The sequence below is a fragment of the Arachis hypogaea genome, chromosome 19, assembly GCF_003086295.3.
Source record: "Arachis hypogaea cultivar Tifrunner chromosome 19, arahy.Tifrunner.gnm2.J5K5, whole genome shotgun sequence".
Lineage (NCBI taxonomy): Eukaryota > Viridiplantae > Streptophyta > Magnoliopsida > Fabales > Fabaceae > Arachis > Arachis hypogaea.
Genome location: NC_092054.1, coordinates 27,598,967 through 27,616,409, shown reverse-complemented (window position 1 = coordinate 27,616,409; position 17,443 = coordinate 27,598,967). Strand labels below are relative to the sequence as shown.

At 33.5% G+C, this 17,443-nt stretch overlaps 1 protein-coding gene across 1 annotated transcript; it reads right to left on the bottom strand.

Annotated features, from left to right (window-relative positions):
* Nucleotides 1–2,445: 2,445 nt before the first annotated feature.
* On the bottom strand, nucleotides 2,446–8,781 carry LOC112779608 (glutamate--tRNA ligase, cytoplasmic). Its single transcript, XM_025823934.3, has 7 exons — nucleotides 8,374–8,781; nucleotides 7,019–7,219; nucleotides 6,402–6,498; nucleotides 6,013–6,166; nucleotides 4,531–5,633; nucleotides 3,907–4,374; nucleotides 2,446–2,938 (listed from the first exon to the last, which is right to left on the bottom strand). Exons 2-7 carry the CDS (start codon nucleotides 7,156–7,158, stop codon nucleotides 2,726–2,728), a joined length of 2,175 nt encoding a protein of 724 aa, XP_025679719.1. The 5' UTR covers nucleotides 7,159–7,219; nucleotides 8,374–8,781; the 3' UTR covers nucleotides 2,446–2,725.
* Between the last annotated feature and the right edge of the window lie 8,662 nt (nucleotides 8,782–17,443).

Below are 17,443 nucleotides of genomic sequence, written 5' to 3'. Positions count from 1 at the left end.
CTAATTGAGGTTCACTTGCTGCTGTTGATAAGTATTGACCAAATTTTTTAGCAAAGAAGAATGAAATTATTCATTATCACTTTATTCAATAGCATTAGATTCCATTCCATTCTATTCAATTAGTTCAGTTTTAAACAAGCAGTCAAAAAGACTCAATCATCAACAAAAATACATTAAATCTATTTTTGAATTCAAATGAACCTCAAATAAACTAATAAATGAACCGAAATTACTTAAGGAATAAAAAACTTGGTCAAAACTTAACAGCAATATCAATTGAACCTCAATTAACACACAAATGAACCGAAATTAGTTCAGTTTTGAACAAGCAGTCAAAAAGACTCAATCATCAGCAAAAATACATACAATTTATTGCTGAATCCAAATAAACTTCAATTAAACTAAGAAATGAACCGAAATTACTTAAGAAATAAAAAATTTGGTCAATATTTATCAACAGAATCAAGTGAACCTCAATTAATTTACAAATGAACCGATATTAGTTCAATTTTGAACAATAGTCAAAAAGACTCAATTATCAACAAAAACACATTGAATATTTCTGGATCCAAATGAACCTCAATTAAAAGGAGGAAAAAGAAAAAACGCAGTAACAACAGCAACAATAAAAGAATGATGATTGAGAAAAAATACACAAATAAAAAGAAGGAACGCGAAAAAGAAGGAGGAGGAAGAACGCGAAGAAAAAGAAGAAGGAATGCGAGAAAGAAGAAGGAAGAACGCGAAGATAAAGACAAAGAAGCGTTATTGAAATACGTGTTTACACACTGATGTAATAAAAGTGATTTTTGTTGAGTTTGAATGTGCTTGGTTGGACTTACATAAAAATGCTTGGATATGTAGTTGAACTTTTTTGCTTTTATGAGACCCACCCAAGACTTATCTTCATAGTGCAAGTATGTAAGATATGTTAACTGTTATTAGGGGTGCACATGGGTCGGGTGAAGCCGGGTTTGATGTGACCCAGACCCGACCCGAAACATACAACGGGTCTATTTATTAGACCCGAACCCGACCCTAGACCCGATGAAACCAATACACTTTCGGGCCACAATTATACCGGGTGAAAACCGGGTGAAAATCGGGCCGTTAACATTACATTACGTTGATACCTTCTTGTAAGCTAGCATGTAAAAATATCCAAATTTCCAAGACTCAAACCATTATTTAACATGGTAAAATTCACTTAGAAAAATATAATAAAAACCAACGCTTCTTTAAAATTAAAGCATAACCACAATCAATACTAAAGCAAAACCACAATCAATACTAATATGGTCTAATAATACCAAATATTTAAATCAATACAAATAACACAATATTATGCATTAGTCTAAAGTCTTATGCATTCTAAACATAAAACATTAACTTATAGTCTTATAATGACTAATAAAACAAAATATTAAGGTTTACAATACTTAAATTCCACATAAGAATAGTCATGATCCATCACTAATAACACAAAATATTAATTGTGTATGATGACCGGGCCGACTTCGGGTGACCCGAGCTATGGCCCGGACCCGACCCGAAATAATGACCGGGTCTATTTTTGAGACCCTTACACAGCCCTAAACCCGATGAAATCACACCAAATTAGCCCCTAAAGTGTTCGGGACCGGACCGGGCCTTCGGACCGGACCGGGTCTGTGCACCCCTAACTGTTATGTGCTTATAATCCGAATATTATATGGAATCTAAACTGACAAAATATTGCATAAAAAAAAAAAAAACAATCTCCTTTTGAAACAAATATTCTATTTAGATTCTGTACAAGGAATTCTGGATTGGCCAAATAGACAAATACATCTTTGTAAAAATGATACTTACAACTCACTGCTTAGTTTTTAAAAAGTGGATATGTTAATCCTTAATAAAATATAAAATAGAACTGATAAGTTTGAAATGGGATGTGGAATATGATTGGTGATGGAAGTTAGTTAAGGACAAATTAATTCATTATTTTTTAAAGTTTATATGATTTGATCTCTTTATTATTTTTTCCCCTGAAAAAATGAGGCTAATTTGTCATTTGTAAAAATTTAAAAAGACCAAAACACAAAACATTGGGGGATTAGATTTTCCTTTTATTTTACTTGGGACTAATATCTGAATTTTAAAAGGTTAATGACCGTCCTGTCAATTTCATATTTTTGTTTTTTCATTATACTTATCCGATACAAAAATCTTTAACGACCATAGTTTAATTTTTCCCTTTTATCTATTTAGTGCTTGTTTTGGGATGTGAAACAAAATGGAAATTCATTTACTCTCCATGGAGTTGATAACCACTAACTAGTAACCAGCACCCACTCAATGATAAATCTGAAATTACCATATTGTCCAAATGCGGATATTGGCTCCTTGCCTAGATTCCTCCTTGAATACATTTTAAAGAAAAGATTAAAAGGCTGCTAAATGAAATTCACACAATTTTTGCGTCTTATAGGCAAAACACAGATAAACTTGATTTCTTGGGTAGAGACCATTCCATTACCTCCCAAGAAAAAAAATTTGAAAAAGACAGAAAAGGCTTGTCAAAATGCTAGTCAAAAACCCACTAAAATGGTTTGCTTGATTCATAGTACAATTTTAATTTTGTGATGGTAAACATGAAGTAGTTCCACAAACTAGTAAGCCCCCATTACAAGCAACTGAGCTATTGAATGTGGGTTGTTCTAGCACATTTTAAAGAACAAAAAGTTTACTTTGTCTGCTGCCTACCATCAGGGATTGCAAATAGCACAATTGGCTTCGATGCCCTAATGAAGGGTGCGTCACACCTGAAATATCCTTTCCTCTCCAACTGCAATATATCTCCCCGCTGAAGGTTTCGCATATTGGAGTCTCCATAAGCTAGCGTCTCCTTTTTGGTACATGGGTTAATCACATCCATGAAATCCTCCCCTTCCTCGAGCTACATCGGAGAAAAAAAAAACTGTCAATACAGATTCACAGCAAAGCAGACATTACAAAGTTTTACAAGATAAAAGCAAGACACAATAAAAATAAGATTTAATTACCTTTTTTTTCCATTCAATTGGATCCCTACACTACTTTTAATTTTGTAATTAAGTCTTTACTAGTGTAAAATGTTAGTTAACAATATATTTCTCCATAAATTAAAAATACCCACAATTAAAAACCTAATTAGATCTTTGCCCACATATTTTTTGAAAAGAATATTCTGCTAATTTTAACGTTTAGTACACGAAAAAGGCCTAATTACAAAATTAAAAACAGTGTAGAAACCCAATTGAAAAGGAAAAAAAATATAGAAATATAATTGTAAAATGCAAATTTGGTGAAACTATAAGGACCAACACCAATAATTGTCTAAAGAAAAAAGGTTAGGGTAGATTGGTGCAAGAATGAGATCAGTGGTGCTAGCAGGCAGTCATGAATGGTGGTGGAAGTCAAATAGGGCAGGTGGGGGGCCGACGGCAATTGATTCAGAAGAGGAAGTGGGAAATGATTTAGTTTGCTATATTTTATTCTATGTATATTCCAAACACAATAATTAAAAGGCCTACTTGGATTGCTAATTCTTAACCCTATCAAATATTTTTGTGCAATTATGCAAGTTTACCTGATAATTATTGATTTGGAAGTGGATATTTTCCAGTCTAAGTTTATCTCCATAATTATTGACAATTTATCAAAGAATAATATTATTAAAATAAGAAGGCCATTTAACTTGAATAGGTCACACTTAACAGAATTTATATAGATCATCCAAACTGGCAGGCCCCTGTGGGGTTTTGAGCTGGAGCTGCCATAGCTTATGGCTAGAGCAATGGAAGGGGCTCCAGCATAGAAAACAGTAAGGGTAACTGTATAATCATGCCTGAATCCTTGACAAATTTAGGGTGTAAAAGCACATACCTTCTTTTTGGTAATTAGATAATCAAAGTCCACCAATGTCAGGTTAACTAGTTCATCTATGAAAGGCAGCCAAGTGAGTTTCAATTTTGTGGTCTTCACAGACCCTTCAAGATGCAAAACACCAATCAACCCTGTGACATTTCCATCTTGATCCTTCTGTATTTCCTTCACTATGGCATTTCCCCAGTCCATTAGGGTTACTTCCTCGCCTGCTGATATGGACGCTGCGTCAACATGGTCAAGCCATATCTTTTTAGTAAATGTTGTGGCTTTATCGCCAGCAGCAGCATATTTCTTGTGCTTAGGTATGATGCGGACAAATGGTTTCTCAGGACCATCAGTGAGGGTCAGCAACACTCGTCTGTCTGCAATGACAGCAGTGTGTCTCGGGCAGACAGGATCAATAATCTTCTTATTAATTGTCCAAAGCTTGTCCCATTCCATGAGATTGAGATTTTTTGATGCTCCCTGCCCAAATATGGAATGCTCATGAGTATTCTCAGAATGAGTGTGAAAGAAGAAATGAAGAACGCACAAAGATTTAATAAGGAAGCAAATTTTTTTTATTATATATCATTCCCAGTCTTTTCTTTTGATAATAAATGAAAGAATATCTGTACATACTTGCTCAACAATAAACTGTATTAGTGCCTCAATTTTCAAACCTCTGCGAACAATTCCTTGCACTGTAGGAAATCGCGGGTCATCCCATCCATCAACTCTCCCATTTTGGACAAACCACAGAAGTTTTCGTTTGCTGAGAACAGTGTAGACCATATTTAATCGACTGAATTCATAGATTATAACTTTTCGAACTCCCAAATCCTCCTGAATCCTGTAATATTGAGCATTTCGATCATGGTACTCACTAGACCGAAGAGCATGAGTAATTCCTTCAATAGCATCAACATATGGACACGCAAAGTCATAAGTTGGGTAAACCTTATACTTGGATCCAATTCTGTGATGAGGCATAGGATTGCAACGATAATACACAGGATCTCTAAGTGATTTGTTTGGGTCCTGCATATCCAACTTGCCACGGACACAACATTGTAAGCCTCTCTCAGATCCTGCAATCATTTCCTTCCACAATTTCAAGTTATCCTCCACGGTGTTGTCTCTGTTTTTAGATTCTATACCATCCATTCTTTCTTTTTGCATCTGTTCACGTGGGGTGTCATCAACATATGCTTTACCCTGGCGTATTAATTTTTCAGCAGTTTTCAGCAACTCAGGGAAGTAATCAGATGTATATGTCACGCGTTCATAATTGACACCCAATGTATCAACATCTTTCAGCACATTGTCCACAAATTCATTGCTTTCTTTAGCAGGGTTTGTATCATCAAACCGTAGAATAACTTTGCCTTGGTATCGCTCAGCAAAATATTTGTTCAACAAGGCTGCTTTTGAGTGTCCAATGTGAAGATAGCCACTGGGTTCCGGAGCAAAACGCAGACAAACTTTTCCAACTTCAGCATCTGGAAGATCTATATCTGCTGAAGATTTGCTTCCTCCTTTAGCAGATAGATCACCATTCACAGTCTTCACTTGATCAGCCACAGCTGGCATGGCCACTGATGGATCTGCACTTTTTTTTCCAGTATATTTTGTTGTAACTTCATTTATTGCAGAACCATATTCCTCTGTAATTGAATTGAACCATCGTGCAAGATTTGGATACTTTTTTGACTTCCTTAGACTTTCCCATCTCTTTCCAGTTCCTGCAAAGGTATGGCATGCATAGAATTTATGTGGACTATACATAATATCAATAGAACACTAAGCTACATGGAATAAAGAATGCAGAGCTTATTAGTTGCAAAGTCAACATTACAAGTTGAAGGGAAAGACAAAGGTGATCTTAGTGAGCAACCATGTTACACAGAATATTGGTATCAGATCATATTAGGTGCAAACTACAATGTCAACATTATAAGTAACGGTGGCGTATTTTGTTGCAGTGTTGCCTACCAAATCTTACATCATGCCATAAAAGATAAAGTACAGTATGAATATACAGATTTTCTCTTCAATATGCAGCTTGTTTGACAGAAACATAACAGTAAAACAAGTCAATCAGGTCTCCTAAATGATCTTTACCTGCAAGACTTGACCAGATTGCTACATCCGCAATTGATAATGAATGGCCAACAAAAAGTGTACGCTTCTCCAAGAACTGATCCATATATTTGCATCCATTCTCAAAAGTAGGGCCTGATAAGAAGATAGGTACATACTCCAGCCATTCATCAATCTGTGAAGCAAAGAAAATGAAGTAACCAAAAAAGGCACTAACTCACAACCACAAGCAGATGCTGACGAGCTATTTAGAAGATAATTTACATGTTCAATCTTAAAGCAACACCATTAATTTGTCATGGAATCATTTTAATCTTTCATTTCATTAAAGCATTAATTTACTAAGTAGTTTCCAAAAGCAAAAAATGAATCATTATGTGGATATAAAGACATCACATCAAGAAATTCACCTGGGTAGCCTCGAAAGCATCTTGGCCATAGAAATTGGGAATGTTGGCAACCCGCCCAACATAACGCAGAAGAACGGATGCTCCGTGCAATTTCAGCCTGCAAAGCTGAATGCATTCATCAACAAGTAGTAGACAGTAGATAGTAGTATACTTAAGAAACAAAACAGTAAAACATTTTTTATTTCCCACCAGTACCACCTATTTGAAAATAGACAGAAATGCCAAATTGAAAGAACTTCTATGATCAAATTCAAGAGGAAAACTTAACGGAAAACAAAATACTAACATAAAATCATTATAAATACAACAACTCAATAATTACTTCCTATTACTATATTATAAAACCCAACATGCTTATAGGGATTGAAACAAGTCCAGTGCATGTCATCAATAACTTAATAAAGCTCAATGCAACGCAAAATATATTGGCACTACAGTGTCACTGCCTCTTGGATTTACTTCAAAGTATTTAACTATGCATTACTACATAAACTTAAAATTAAGAATATATTAAAAAAAGAGGGAAAATTGGGGAAAACAGAGAAGAAACTGATGAATCGAGTTATTATATAAAAAAATAGAAATGAGATCGGAAAAGAAGGGAGGGAATATGATACCCATTAGAGAAGAGAAATGTCGGAGATGAGTCAGGAGGGAGTGATGTGTCAACCGAGGGAGAGATTCCGGCGAGCTTGGCGGCGGCGATGACCGATAGTGGCGGAGTAGCAGCGGCGAAAGCAAAGGTTTTGATGTCCATGATTTGGAGCAAAGACTGCGTTGCCTGCTCGTCCCCTCAAACAGCCGATTAGTAATAGTATCTACAAATTAGGGCGCACCAATGAAATTTAGTTTTTCACATAATTGTCAGAATCGAACCGGTAATTAAACCGGTCAGATTATTGGATCACCAAATCACTGGGTTAACCAGTAAGTCACTGGTTTAACCAGTAAATTACTGGTTTAACCGGTAAATTATTGGTTGAACTGATTGAGTTGATCTCATATAAATAAAAAACATAAAATAGTCAAAAATTTAAAATTCGAAATACATATGGTCAGCTTCTCACTAACATTTTAACAACAATTGTCTCAACTTCTAAAAATAACTAATTCTATCAAATCATTATTTGTCAAAGACGTGTGCTGCAAATAAAGGGTATAGAAGAAAGCAATAAAGTTTCAAAAATTTGAACCTTTAGACGAAAAACTTAAAATCTGATAAGTGCCAAATACTTCCTAGTTTAAACTCTTGCAAACAAAACCAATCTATCAAAGATTATGTAATAGAATAAACATGAGGAGAATAATATAAATTAACAGAACCTATCCACTATCCAAAATAATATAAACAAAACAGCTCAATTCACAAAATTTATCCATTATCCAACAATATAAATTCACATAACAATATAAAAACAACAATATAAAAACAGCCTCTCAATTCACCATAATGGTATAAAAACAGCAACAAATCAACCCTAAACACTAATAGTCAGAAAAACAAAAGCATCAATCAACCACTAAACCTATATATATTACAATGTATCAACAAAATTTGAATGATCTGCCAACAAAATTTGAGAGGATGGTGTTTTTGATAGTGTATTTGATGAAGCCATCTAGAACAACAATAATATAAAACAATATATTACACTATTGAATAATCTGCCTGAATCAACAAAATTACAATCAACCAAATATAATCAACAACAATGAAGAATCTGTTAGTACACAGCAGAATTGCTTGACTCCAAAACACGAAAAGTAAGGTTGATAAGTAGAAATTGGTTTGATAAGTTACAGGTCTGGTTAGTTCTCATCTCAACGTTTCTTATCATAAATTGTAAAACCCTTACAGAATCGACAGATTGAGTTAATCAACATCATTAATCAGTTCATCAGTTAATCAAATTATAACGCAATGAGGCAATAAGTCAATAACGGAATAAATTAAAAAAATTAAAAAATATACCTGAGAAGAGGGAGACCAAGCACGGCGAAGCAGAGTCTGGCAAGGGGAATGCAGCAGCGACGGTGAGCCACGCCGGACGAGGGCGCGACGACGACGACGTCGACGATGCAAGATGCTGTCACGCAGAGGAGGCGACAAGCCAGGAAGGAGATGCACAGGGGCCGACGCGACAGTCACGAGACGAAGCAGAGTAGCCCGGCGGTGGCGGTGGCGGTGCTTTTTTGGAAGTGTGAGAGTCAGAGGCTCTCCTTGTTGAGTGAGATTGCGAGAGAGAGGTAGGGGACGGGGGCTGCTGCTGCTCGAAGAGGGAGAGGGTAGCTTTTAGGTTTCACTTTTTTCCCTTCAGAAAGCCAAAACGACGCATTTTCGCTGGGGAGAGGGACAAAAAAAAAAGCAACGAACCGGTTCAAATTTTAACCCGGTCAGTTCATCGGTTTTAATCAAACCCGACCGGTTCAAATCGAATCTTGTCGGTTCTCTTTCTTTTTCTTTTTCTTTTTTTTTTTTACCAAAAATAAGAAACTCGAACCCACAACCTCTTAATTGAGTATAGAGAGATTATACCATTTAAACTATAACTCATTGGCGTTCTCTTTCTTTTTCCGGCAGTATAAAATTTAATTTTTTATTATTAAATTTATCCTTTTAATTTTAACATGTTTAATTAATAGTTAATACTTAATATATTATTTTTACTTAAATAAAATTTCTAAATATTGTTTTTTTTTCTCGTTTACTTACTTAAGTTACTTTTAGTTTTTAACATTCAAAATTCAAAATTTTATATTGTCAAAATTGAATAAATTTATCCAATCAAAATCACAATTTATATAATTCAAATTTGATCCTATAATAATAAATAAAAAATTTAAATCTATGTGTACTCCATAGACACTAATATTTGAACTTTGAACACTAATTACTACGTACTCTTTATGAATTTTATTACTTTTATTATTTTTACAAAATTTAAAAAATATTAAAAATAAAAACAAAACTTAAATGCACATTATTTTTTTATTGCTCAGTTTGTTTCATCTTTTTTTCTTTTTCTCTTGAAAAAAAAAGAATTAAAAAGTTTAAAGTTGAACTAAAAAATTGAAAATAAAAGAAAAAAGAAGAAAAGAAAAAAAAATTATGATTTCAAAAGGCATTGATGATAACAATAACAGACGATGCAAATGAACGATAGAAGAGAATCAACTGCAGAGGTGAAAACAAAAGCAGTAGCACCTTCTTCTATACTTTATAAACTATTAGGAGAATTACAAGGTACAGATTTATTTGTACAGATAATTTTTTTATTCATATCGAAAACAATGTGTGTTTATAAATCTGCAAGATAACGTAAGAGAGAAAGTAGAATTATAGTTAATACACTTTAATAGTTTAATTACGGAATATTATTTTTATCAAAAAAAAAAGAAAAAAATATAAAATAACATGAAATTTATTTTTGAGAATGAGTATGTGTATATAGAAGAAAGAGTAAGACATTCTCTCTAAATATTAAATACACTTTGCCCTTCATATGTTTTCTTAATCCTTTTAATGTTAAATTTTTTTTTTATTGTATTTAAAAAATAAGATTTATTATTAGAATATTATTTATTGTATTTTTAAAATAAAGTAATTGTACACATAAATTTAATGTATCTTTTTAAAAAATAATTAAAGCATTGTTAAATTAGTTTAAACAACTTAAAAAAATAATTGACAAAAATAACATTAATTTAGTATTAACTGGATTTGTTTTATTTTAACTAAAAGATGAATATGCAGTAATAATAATACTCTAAATTAATTTTTAATAATTTTGTTTCAAATAATTAGTACTTACAAAATAAATATTAACATAATAACTTGATTATACCTGAAATAAATTACGACAAAAGAACAAAAAATCAGATTATACCTGAAATAGATTACGATAAAACAGAATTAAAATTGTTAAATATACCAAAATAATAATCTTCTACATCCAAAAACATTCAATATACACTTTTACAGCAGATTTATAAAACAACATTAATTTAGCATCATAAACCAGAACAGCATATTACCTGTTTGTATTGTAGGTGGTGTCGAATGAAATAACATCTCCGAAATACTCACAGGTAGCCCTGCTTCTTGCGTTCGCCCAAAAAGCAAGCTTAATCGACTTATCGTCCTCGAGTTTGAACTCGAAAAAGAAATTCTGATTCTTCTCTTTCATTCTTAATAAGTATTTTCCGAATTCTTTTGCATCCTCTAGTTACGAAACACTCTGCACTTCTCTCGTGATGTAATTTCTCACATCTTTTTCGATAAAATTTAACTCGCGGTGACCCTCAACGGCTGCCACAAATGATTGGTAAGTTTTGCTTGGTCTGATACCGGCTTCCTTGTTATTCTCTATTGTACGACGCACAGACATGCTTAGTTCCCTATACTGTTTAAGCATCTCTACTTGATTTAGACAGCAAGGATATGAATGATGCAACACAACCTTGGAAATGATCCAAACACCGATTTCCTTCAATATGTGTATATAAATTCTTGCGGGACAATTTAATCCTACTTAGGGGTTTGTCTTCTCCGTCGGAGATATTTTCGATTTCCATTTCCCCTCTATGCTACATGTAATCAATTGATTCTTAATTTCGTTTCCCTTCTTATTTGTGCTCCAAACTCTTGTAGAAAAACCTGCAGCTTTCGAATAATTCTTGTAGAATTTTGCAGCATTTTCAATGGTGTTAAAAGTCATCCCAATCTTGAGAACAAACTGCTCATCAACATTACAAAGAAGGGCTGCAAAATACACCTAAAAAGTCCAAAATACACCATATTAAAACAAGCATAAACTATAGAATGCAAATACAACTATAAAACCATCATAAAAAATAACAAAAATCAGATTCATGAATCATCATCAAAAAGAAACTAAAACAATTCAACTAAAAGAATAAGACAATTCACCCTCAGTCACGTGAGAAGTCATAAACTGTAAATACGCCCAAACTTTCTTAAGGTACACCCAAATGATCCTGATTTACACCCGAAAGTCTGATATAAAATACAGAAAATTCATCAGAACTAGTACATTACATTCAATTCAAACAACAAACAATGAACAGCAAATTTCACAGGTAAGGTTTATAACATTATTCAGCACCACAATCATAAACTACTAACAAAAATATTAACTGAAAATAAATCACACCTCATGAACTTCATTGGATTCAAATTTAAAATCCACTTCGCTCTGGTTCAGCTGACAATCTGAAGTTGAATTATCCATTATTTTTAAAACGATTTCAGAGCTTGATTTCAGAAACAATAGAAATCGAGAAAAACGAAGAAAGAGAACACAGAGAGAAACGCAAGTAAACGGCGAAGGAGAACGCAGAGAGAAACGCACGAAAGAGATCGAAGAGAGAATGCAAGAAAATACAGAAGAAATTCGAAAAAGAAAACGAAATCCTTTCGAAAAAAGAAGTTATATATTCGCGCGTTGATTGATTAAAAAATCTGTTAAGGAGGCGCGTGGACTAGACCTGCCAGAAAAAACGCGTTTTAGGGGTAAATGAGTATGAACTTGTAAAACTTGTATAACAAACGGGCTTGTATATGGAGATTAATTCTTAATTTTTTTATCCAGATTTTAAATTTTAAAGTTTTTACAATTTAAATTACATCTTATCTAAATTTTAAATTTTAAAATTATTATAATTTAAAATTTTTAATTTATCAAGTTTTTCAAACCAAAATAAATTTATCCAATCCAAATAACAATTACTAGAATCAGAAAAGATAAAAAAAATTTAATTAATATAACATAAAATCTTATCATTTGAATTTAATTTTATTAGGTTTTTTAATTCAAATAATAAGAATTTATGTTATATTAATTGAATTTTTTTTATCCATTCTGATTCTAGTAATTGCTATTTGGATTGGATCAATTTATTTTAGTAATATTAAAAATTTTAAATTACAATCATTTTAAAATTTAAGGATAAAAGAAATTAATTTGTCCTTTTATCTTATTTGAAACTGATTTATTTAATTAACTATTATGTTAATATTTATTTTTTAAGTACTAATTTATTTGAAACAAAATTATTAAAAATTAATTTTGAGTATTATTATTACTGCATGTTTATTCGTTAGTTAAAATAAAATAAATTCTGTTAATATTAAATTAATGTATTTTTGTCAATTATTTTTTTAAGTTATTCAAACCAATTTAACAATGTTTTAATTAGTTTTTTAAAAAGATATATTAAATTTATGTGTGCAATTACTTTATTCTAAAAATACAATAAATAATATTTAATAATAAAACTTATTTTTTAAATACAATAAAAAAAAAAAGAATTCTAACATTAAAAGAGTTAAAAAAATAGATACAAAGAACAAAGTGTATTTAATATCTGAAAAGAGTATCTCACTCTTTTCTTTTTATACATCCATACTCATCTTTAAGAATGAGTTTTATGTTGTTTCATATTTTTTTTCTTTTTTTCTTGATAAAAATAACATTCCGTAATTAAACTATTAAAGTGTATTAACTTTTCTAACTATAATTCTATTTTCTCTTTTTTAAGTCATCTTGCAGATTTGTAAACATTCATATTACGTATGTGTTGTTTTGTTTGTGAATAAAAAAAGAATATCTATACAAATAAATCTGTACCATAGTATGACCCAAACTATTATAGGATGCCGCGATTTATAGCCAATTCGTATTTTTCAAAAATTGCTATAGGAGTACCATAGTTTATATTCAAAATTGTTTTTTTTTATAAATCACTGTAGGATATTGTAATTTATGTTCAAATGCTAAAACGTTGTAGGCAATAGCAGTGTACAATATAAAACTAAATTCTGGATATAACTAGTTTTAGATAGTTACATTTGCATAAATATAAATTCCACTTGTTTTATTTGTGTCGTTTTTCTTATATGTTGTGTATATTCTGTATCAATAAATCGAATCAAATAAATTACACTATATGAATAGTAAATAAATGGTAAATTAATAAAATTACATCAATGTCCTAAATTGAATTGGGTTTATATGTATATTTTCTTTACAATTTTATGTAAATTGATTTGATTTACGCTATTTACATGTAAATTTAATCAATTTGATTTGATTTACAACTAGTACAGAGTATGTATGGTAATTCGAATCAATTAGATTCAATTTACATAAAATTATAAATGAGACATGCATATAACCCAATTCGATTTATGACATGGTGTGAATTACTCTTTAATTTAATTTTAAAATTAGTTTAATTATAAAAAGACAAAAATATACCATTTTAGAATTAGACTTTAATTATTTCAAAGACTAAAAATTTATATTAAATTTAGAAAGATAAAATTATCTCTTTTAAAAATTAATTTTAAAATTATAAAGTATTCATTTAAATATTAATAAATAGACAGAATACCCTTTTTAGTATTAATGTTGTTTAAATGCATTAAAAAAATAATATATTTACAAAGTGTTCTGTTAGGGTTTCTTAGTGCTCTGTTAGGGTTTCTTAACGGAGTTCCTACTGCTGTCAAGGCTACATTATCAACGTCAGTTAAATCTCAATACAAGTCTACGTAATCTGCATGGCTGAGACAACGAGGGATGAAGATCGGACCCAAGAAGACAACCGGAAAGGAGGTAGGAATGTGATTCTACTGGAAGAGGCAGACATATCAGAAGGTATTAATGCTTGCTCTAATAGTCTCTATGGCAGACTCTTTGCTTCCAAAACCTTCTCAATTGGAACCATGGGGAATGCATTAAAGGCTATATGGGGAAACCTGGAAGGATTTAGCGTGAGTGACAAAGGGGATAATTCCTTCCAATTCTTTTTTAATAAAGAAGTGGATGTCTTGCGTGTTGAACGTGGTTCTCCATGGCTATTCAAAGATTATGTGCTCCATGTCAAGAGATGGAAGGAAGATTAGAACTGTGATAAAGAGATTATTTCCAATTTTCCAGTTTGGGTTCAATTTTGGGGTTAGCCAAAATCGTTTAAAACCCTCGAAGTTGGACATAAATTGGGAGAGAAACTGGGCACAGTGTTGGAGGTAGGTAAATTTCATATGCGAGGCAGAGAAACTAGGATTGTGAAGACCAAAATCAATATTGATGCTGCCAGGCAAGTGAGAGATCAGTTAATAGTGGCAGGACCAAATAAAAAGGAGGTAGAAGTGGCACTGCGCTATGAGAGACTTAGAAAGTTCTGTACCTATTGCGCAAAATTGGGGCACGAGGTGAAAAACTGCCATGATCTGCTGAAGGACACAGAGAGTGATATGGTAAAAGAAGATGACATTGGCGAATGGGTTAAAGCCAGCCAAGTGGGAACGCGAATCTACTCCGAAAGAGAAAGAACATTCAACAACTCAACCCAAAATCAGAATAAGGCCACTCAACGTAAGAAAAAATCGGTCTTTCTTATTGGAAGAATTTGCAGGGATGTCAATGCAAGAAGGGAAACAAAGTTTGAAACCACAAGACACTGGTAACAGGGCAGCACCTGAGTCACCTCAATCAGCCAATTCTAGAACAGAATGCATGGAGGTTATCATAGCTGGTCAGTCCAATACCAAGGAGGATGAAGGGCAGCTTATGCAATTCGCTATTGGGCAGTGTCTCACCACAGAGAAAGGTAGGAAGTGGAAAATGTTAGCAAGACAAGGTGCTGCAGAGTCAGATACTAAAAGTGAACCCAAAAAAAGGTTTATGAGTGGTATAGCTGAAGGATTTACAAAGAAAGCAAGAACAGAGGATGAAAATGTAGTTGAACAGATGGTGGAGGGTGCCAGCCTACAAATGGCACCCAAGGCGCCATGAGAACTATAGTTTGGAATTGTCGGGGTTTGGGGAGACCCCTGACAATTCACACCTTAAAAGGGATCTGTAAATCCCACTCCTCCGAGATTGTGTTTATAAGTGAAACAAAGAACCAATCTCGACAGGTGGAAGCAAAACTTCGGGTATGCGGCTACGAAAACTGGCATATTGTTAACCCGGCAGGAGTGGCAGGAGGACTTGTGCTAGCTTGAAAGGACAACATCAGTGTTCAAATTATTAGCAGTGGAGAATTCTTTATGGCAGCCGAAATTAAGGAAGTCGGAAGCAGTGAGGTATGGGCGTTCATTGGTGTCCATTTAAGTTGTTTGGAACAAATTCGATCCTTACAGTTTGAGGAGCTTACAACAATGAGCCAACACCTGGAAGGAAAAGTGGTAATAGCAGACGATTTTAATGCTATAACAAGCCAAGCGGAAAAGGAGGGTGGAGGCCAAAAATCAGCAACCACTATTGCAACATTCACTAATTTTATTGACAGTAACGAATTAGTGGATATTGGAATGGTGGGGCGCCCTTTCACGTGGACAAATCGAAGACAAGGAGAGGATTTGGTGAAGGAGAGGCTTGACCGCTATTTAGTTGCGATGGAATGGAAGTTGAAGTTTTCGAATGTAGTGGTGCACAGGCTCACAGAGTCAGGCTCAAATCATGCTCCAATTTTGATGGAAACCGAACCTCAATCATGGCATAGTAAAAGGCGGTTTAAATACTAGGAACGTTGGTGTGGAGAAGAGGATGTCAAGAGAATTGTTAGTGAAGTGTGGAGAATGGAAGTTGTAGGCTCGGCTATGTTCTCCTTGTCCCAAAAGTTGAAAGTTTGTAGACATAGACTAGTTCAATGGCAGAAAACTCACAAAGCAAACTCCTGGAAAGAAATTGAGGACCTTCAAGCTAAACTAGAGGAGTTGCGGGTGGCTGAAATCAATGGGGGAGAGGAGGTTACCAGTTTGGAGGAGAAGTTGGAGCTGGCATATTTGAAAGAAGAGAGCTATTGGCGAGAAAAATCTAGAGTCAAGTGGCTAAAAGAAGGAGATCAGAACACTAGATTCTTTCACCAGAAATTTCAATCAAGGATGCGAAGGAACATAAGTTGGAGATTAGTGGGGAGGGACAATGAGATTGCATCAAAACCGGAGGATATTGCAAAGGTAGCTGAAGACTACTTTTGCGATATTTTTACTTCTTCTTGTTCGGCTGATCCGAATCCATACTTAGAGGATTTGGAGCCTAAGGTTACAGCTTCCATGAACCGTAGGCTCCAAAGGCCAGTAACTATGGATGAGGTCAAAAGAGCTACATTTAGTGTTCATGCTCAGAGTGCTCCTGGTGATGACGGGTTTACAGGTAAGTTTTTTCACTTTTTCTGGGATATAGTTGGAGGTGACGTTTTTAAGGTAGTGAGAAGTTTCTTTCACAATGGTAAAATTCTAAAAATCTTCAATCATACTCAAATTTGTTTGATTCCAAAGGTGTCAGATGCCAGTGACATGACTCAAGTACGACCGATCAGTTTGTCTTCAGTTATGTATAAAATTATTTCTAAAGTTATGGTGCACCGATTACAAGGTATTATGAATAAAATTATAAGGCCAAATCAGAGTGCGTTTCTCAAAGGTAGACTCATTTCAGATAATATTCTAATTGCCCACGAATGTATGCACTATTTGAAAAATAAGAGAAGTGGGGCAGAGCATGAGATGGCTATTAAACTAGACATGAGCAAGGCTTATGATAGGGTTGAGTGGCATTTTTTATGGTATATTATGGATAAGCTGGGCTTTGATGCTAAATGGATTAACTGGACTAAGGAATTGGTAACGACTGTTTCTTATTCTGTCGTTGTGGAAGGTCAACCTTTTGGCTATTTTAGACCAAATAGGGGCATCCGACAGGGTGACCCCTATCTCCATATCTCTTTCTTTTTGTGCAGAAGGGCTTTCCTTCTTGCTACACAAGGCAGAGCAAAACAGATTAATTCAAGGAGTTCAAGTTAATCGGAGATGCCAAACAGTTAATCACCTTTTGTTTGCTGATGATTCAATCTTGTTTTTGCAAGAGCGCACCTAATACAAGCCAAAGTATTCTAGAATTGCTAGAAATATATGAGGATTTCAGTGGGTAAAAAGTCAATTTGAATAAGTCGGCTATCTTTCTCAGTCACAACACACCTCAAAACACAAGACTAGAAGTTGCTCAGAC

What these genes read in the sequence shown, in the direction of transcription:
- LOC112779608 (XM_025823934.3), bottom strand. Translation starts at nt 7,158, where the DNA reads ATGGACATCAAAACCTTTGCTTTCGCCGCTGCTACTCCGCCACTATCG. An exon ending in ACATTTCTCTTCTCTAATGG is followed by an intron (nt 6,499 to 7,018) that starts GTATCATATTCC and finishes TCAGCTTTGCAG; the next exon opens with GCTGAAATTGCACGGAGCAT. An exon ending in ATGCTTTCGAGGCTACCCAG is followed by an intron (nt 6,167 to 6,401) that starts GTGAATTTCTTG and finishes TTTGCTTCACAG; the next exon opens with ATTGATGAATGGCTGGAGTA.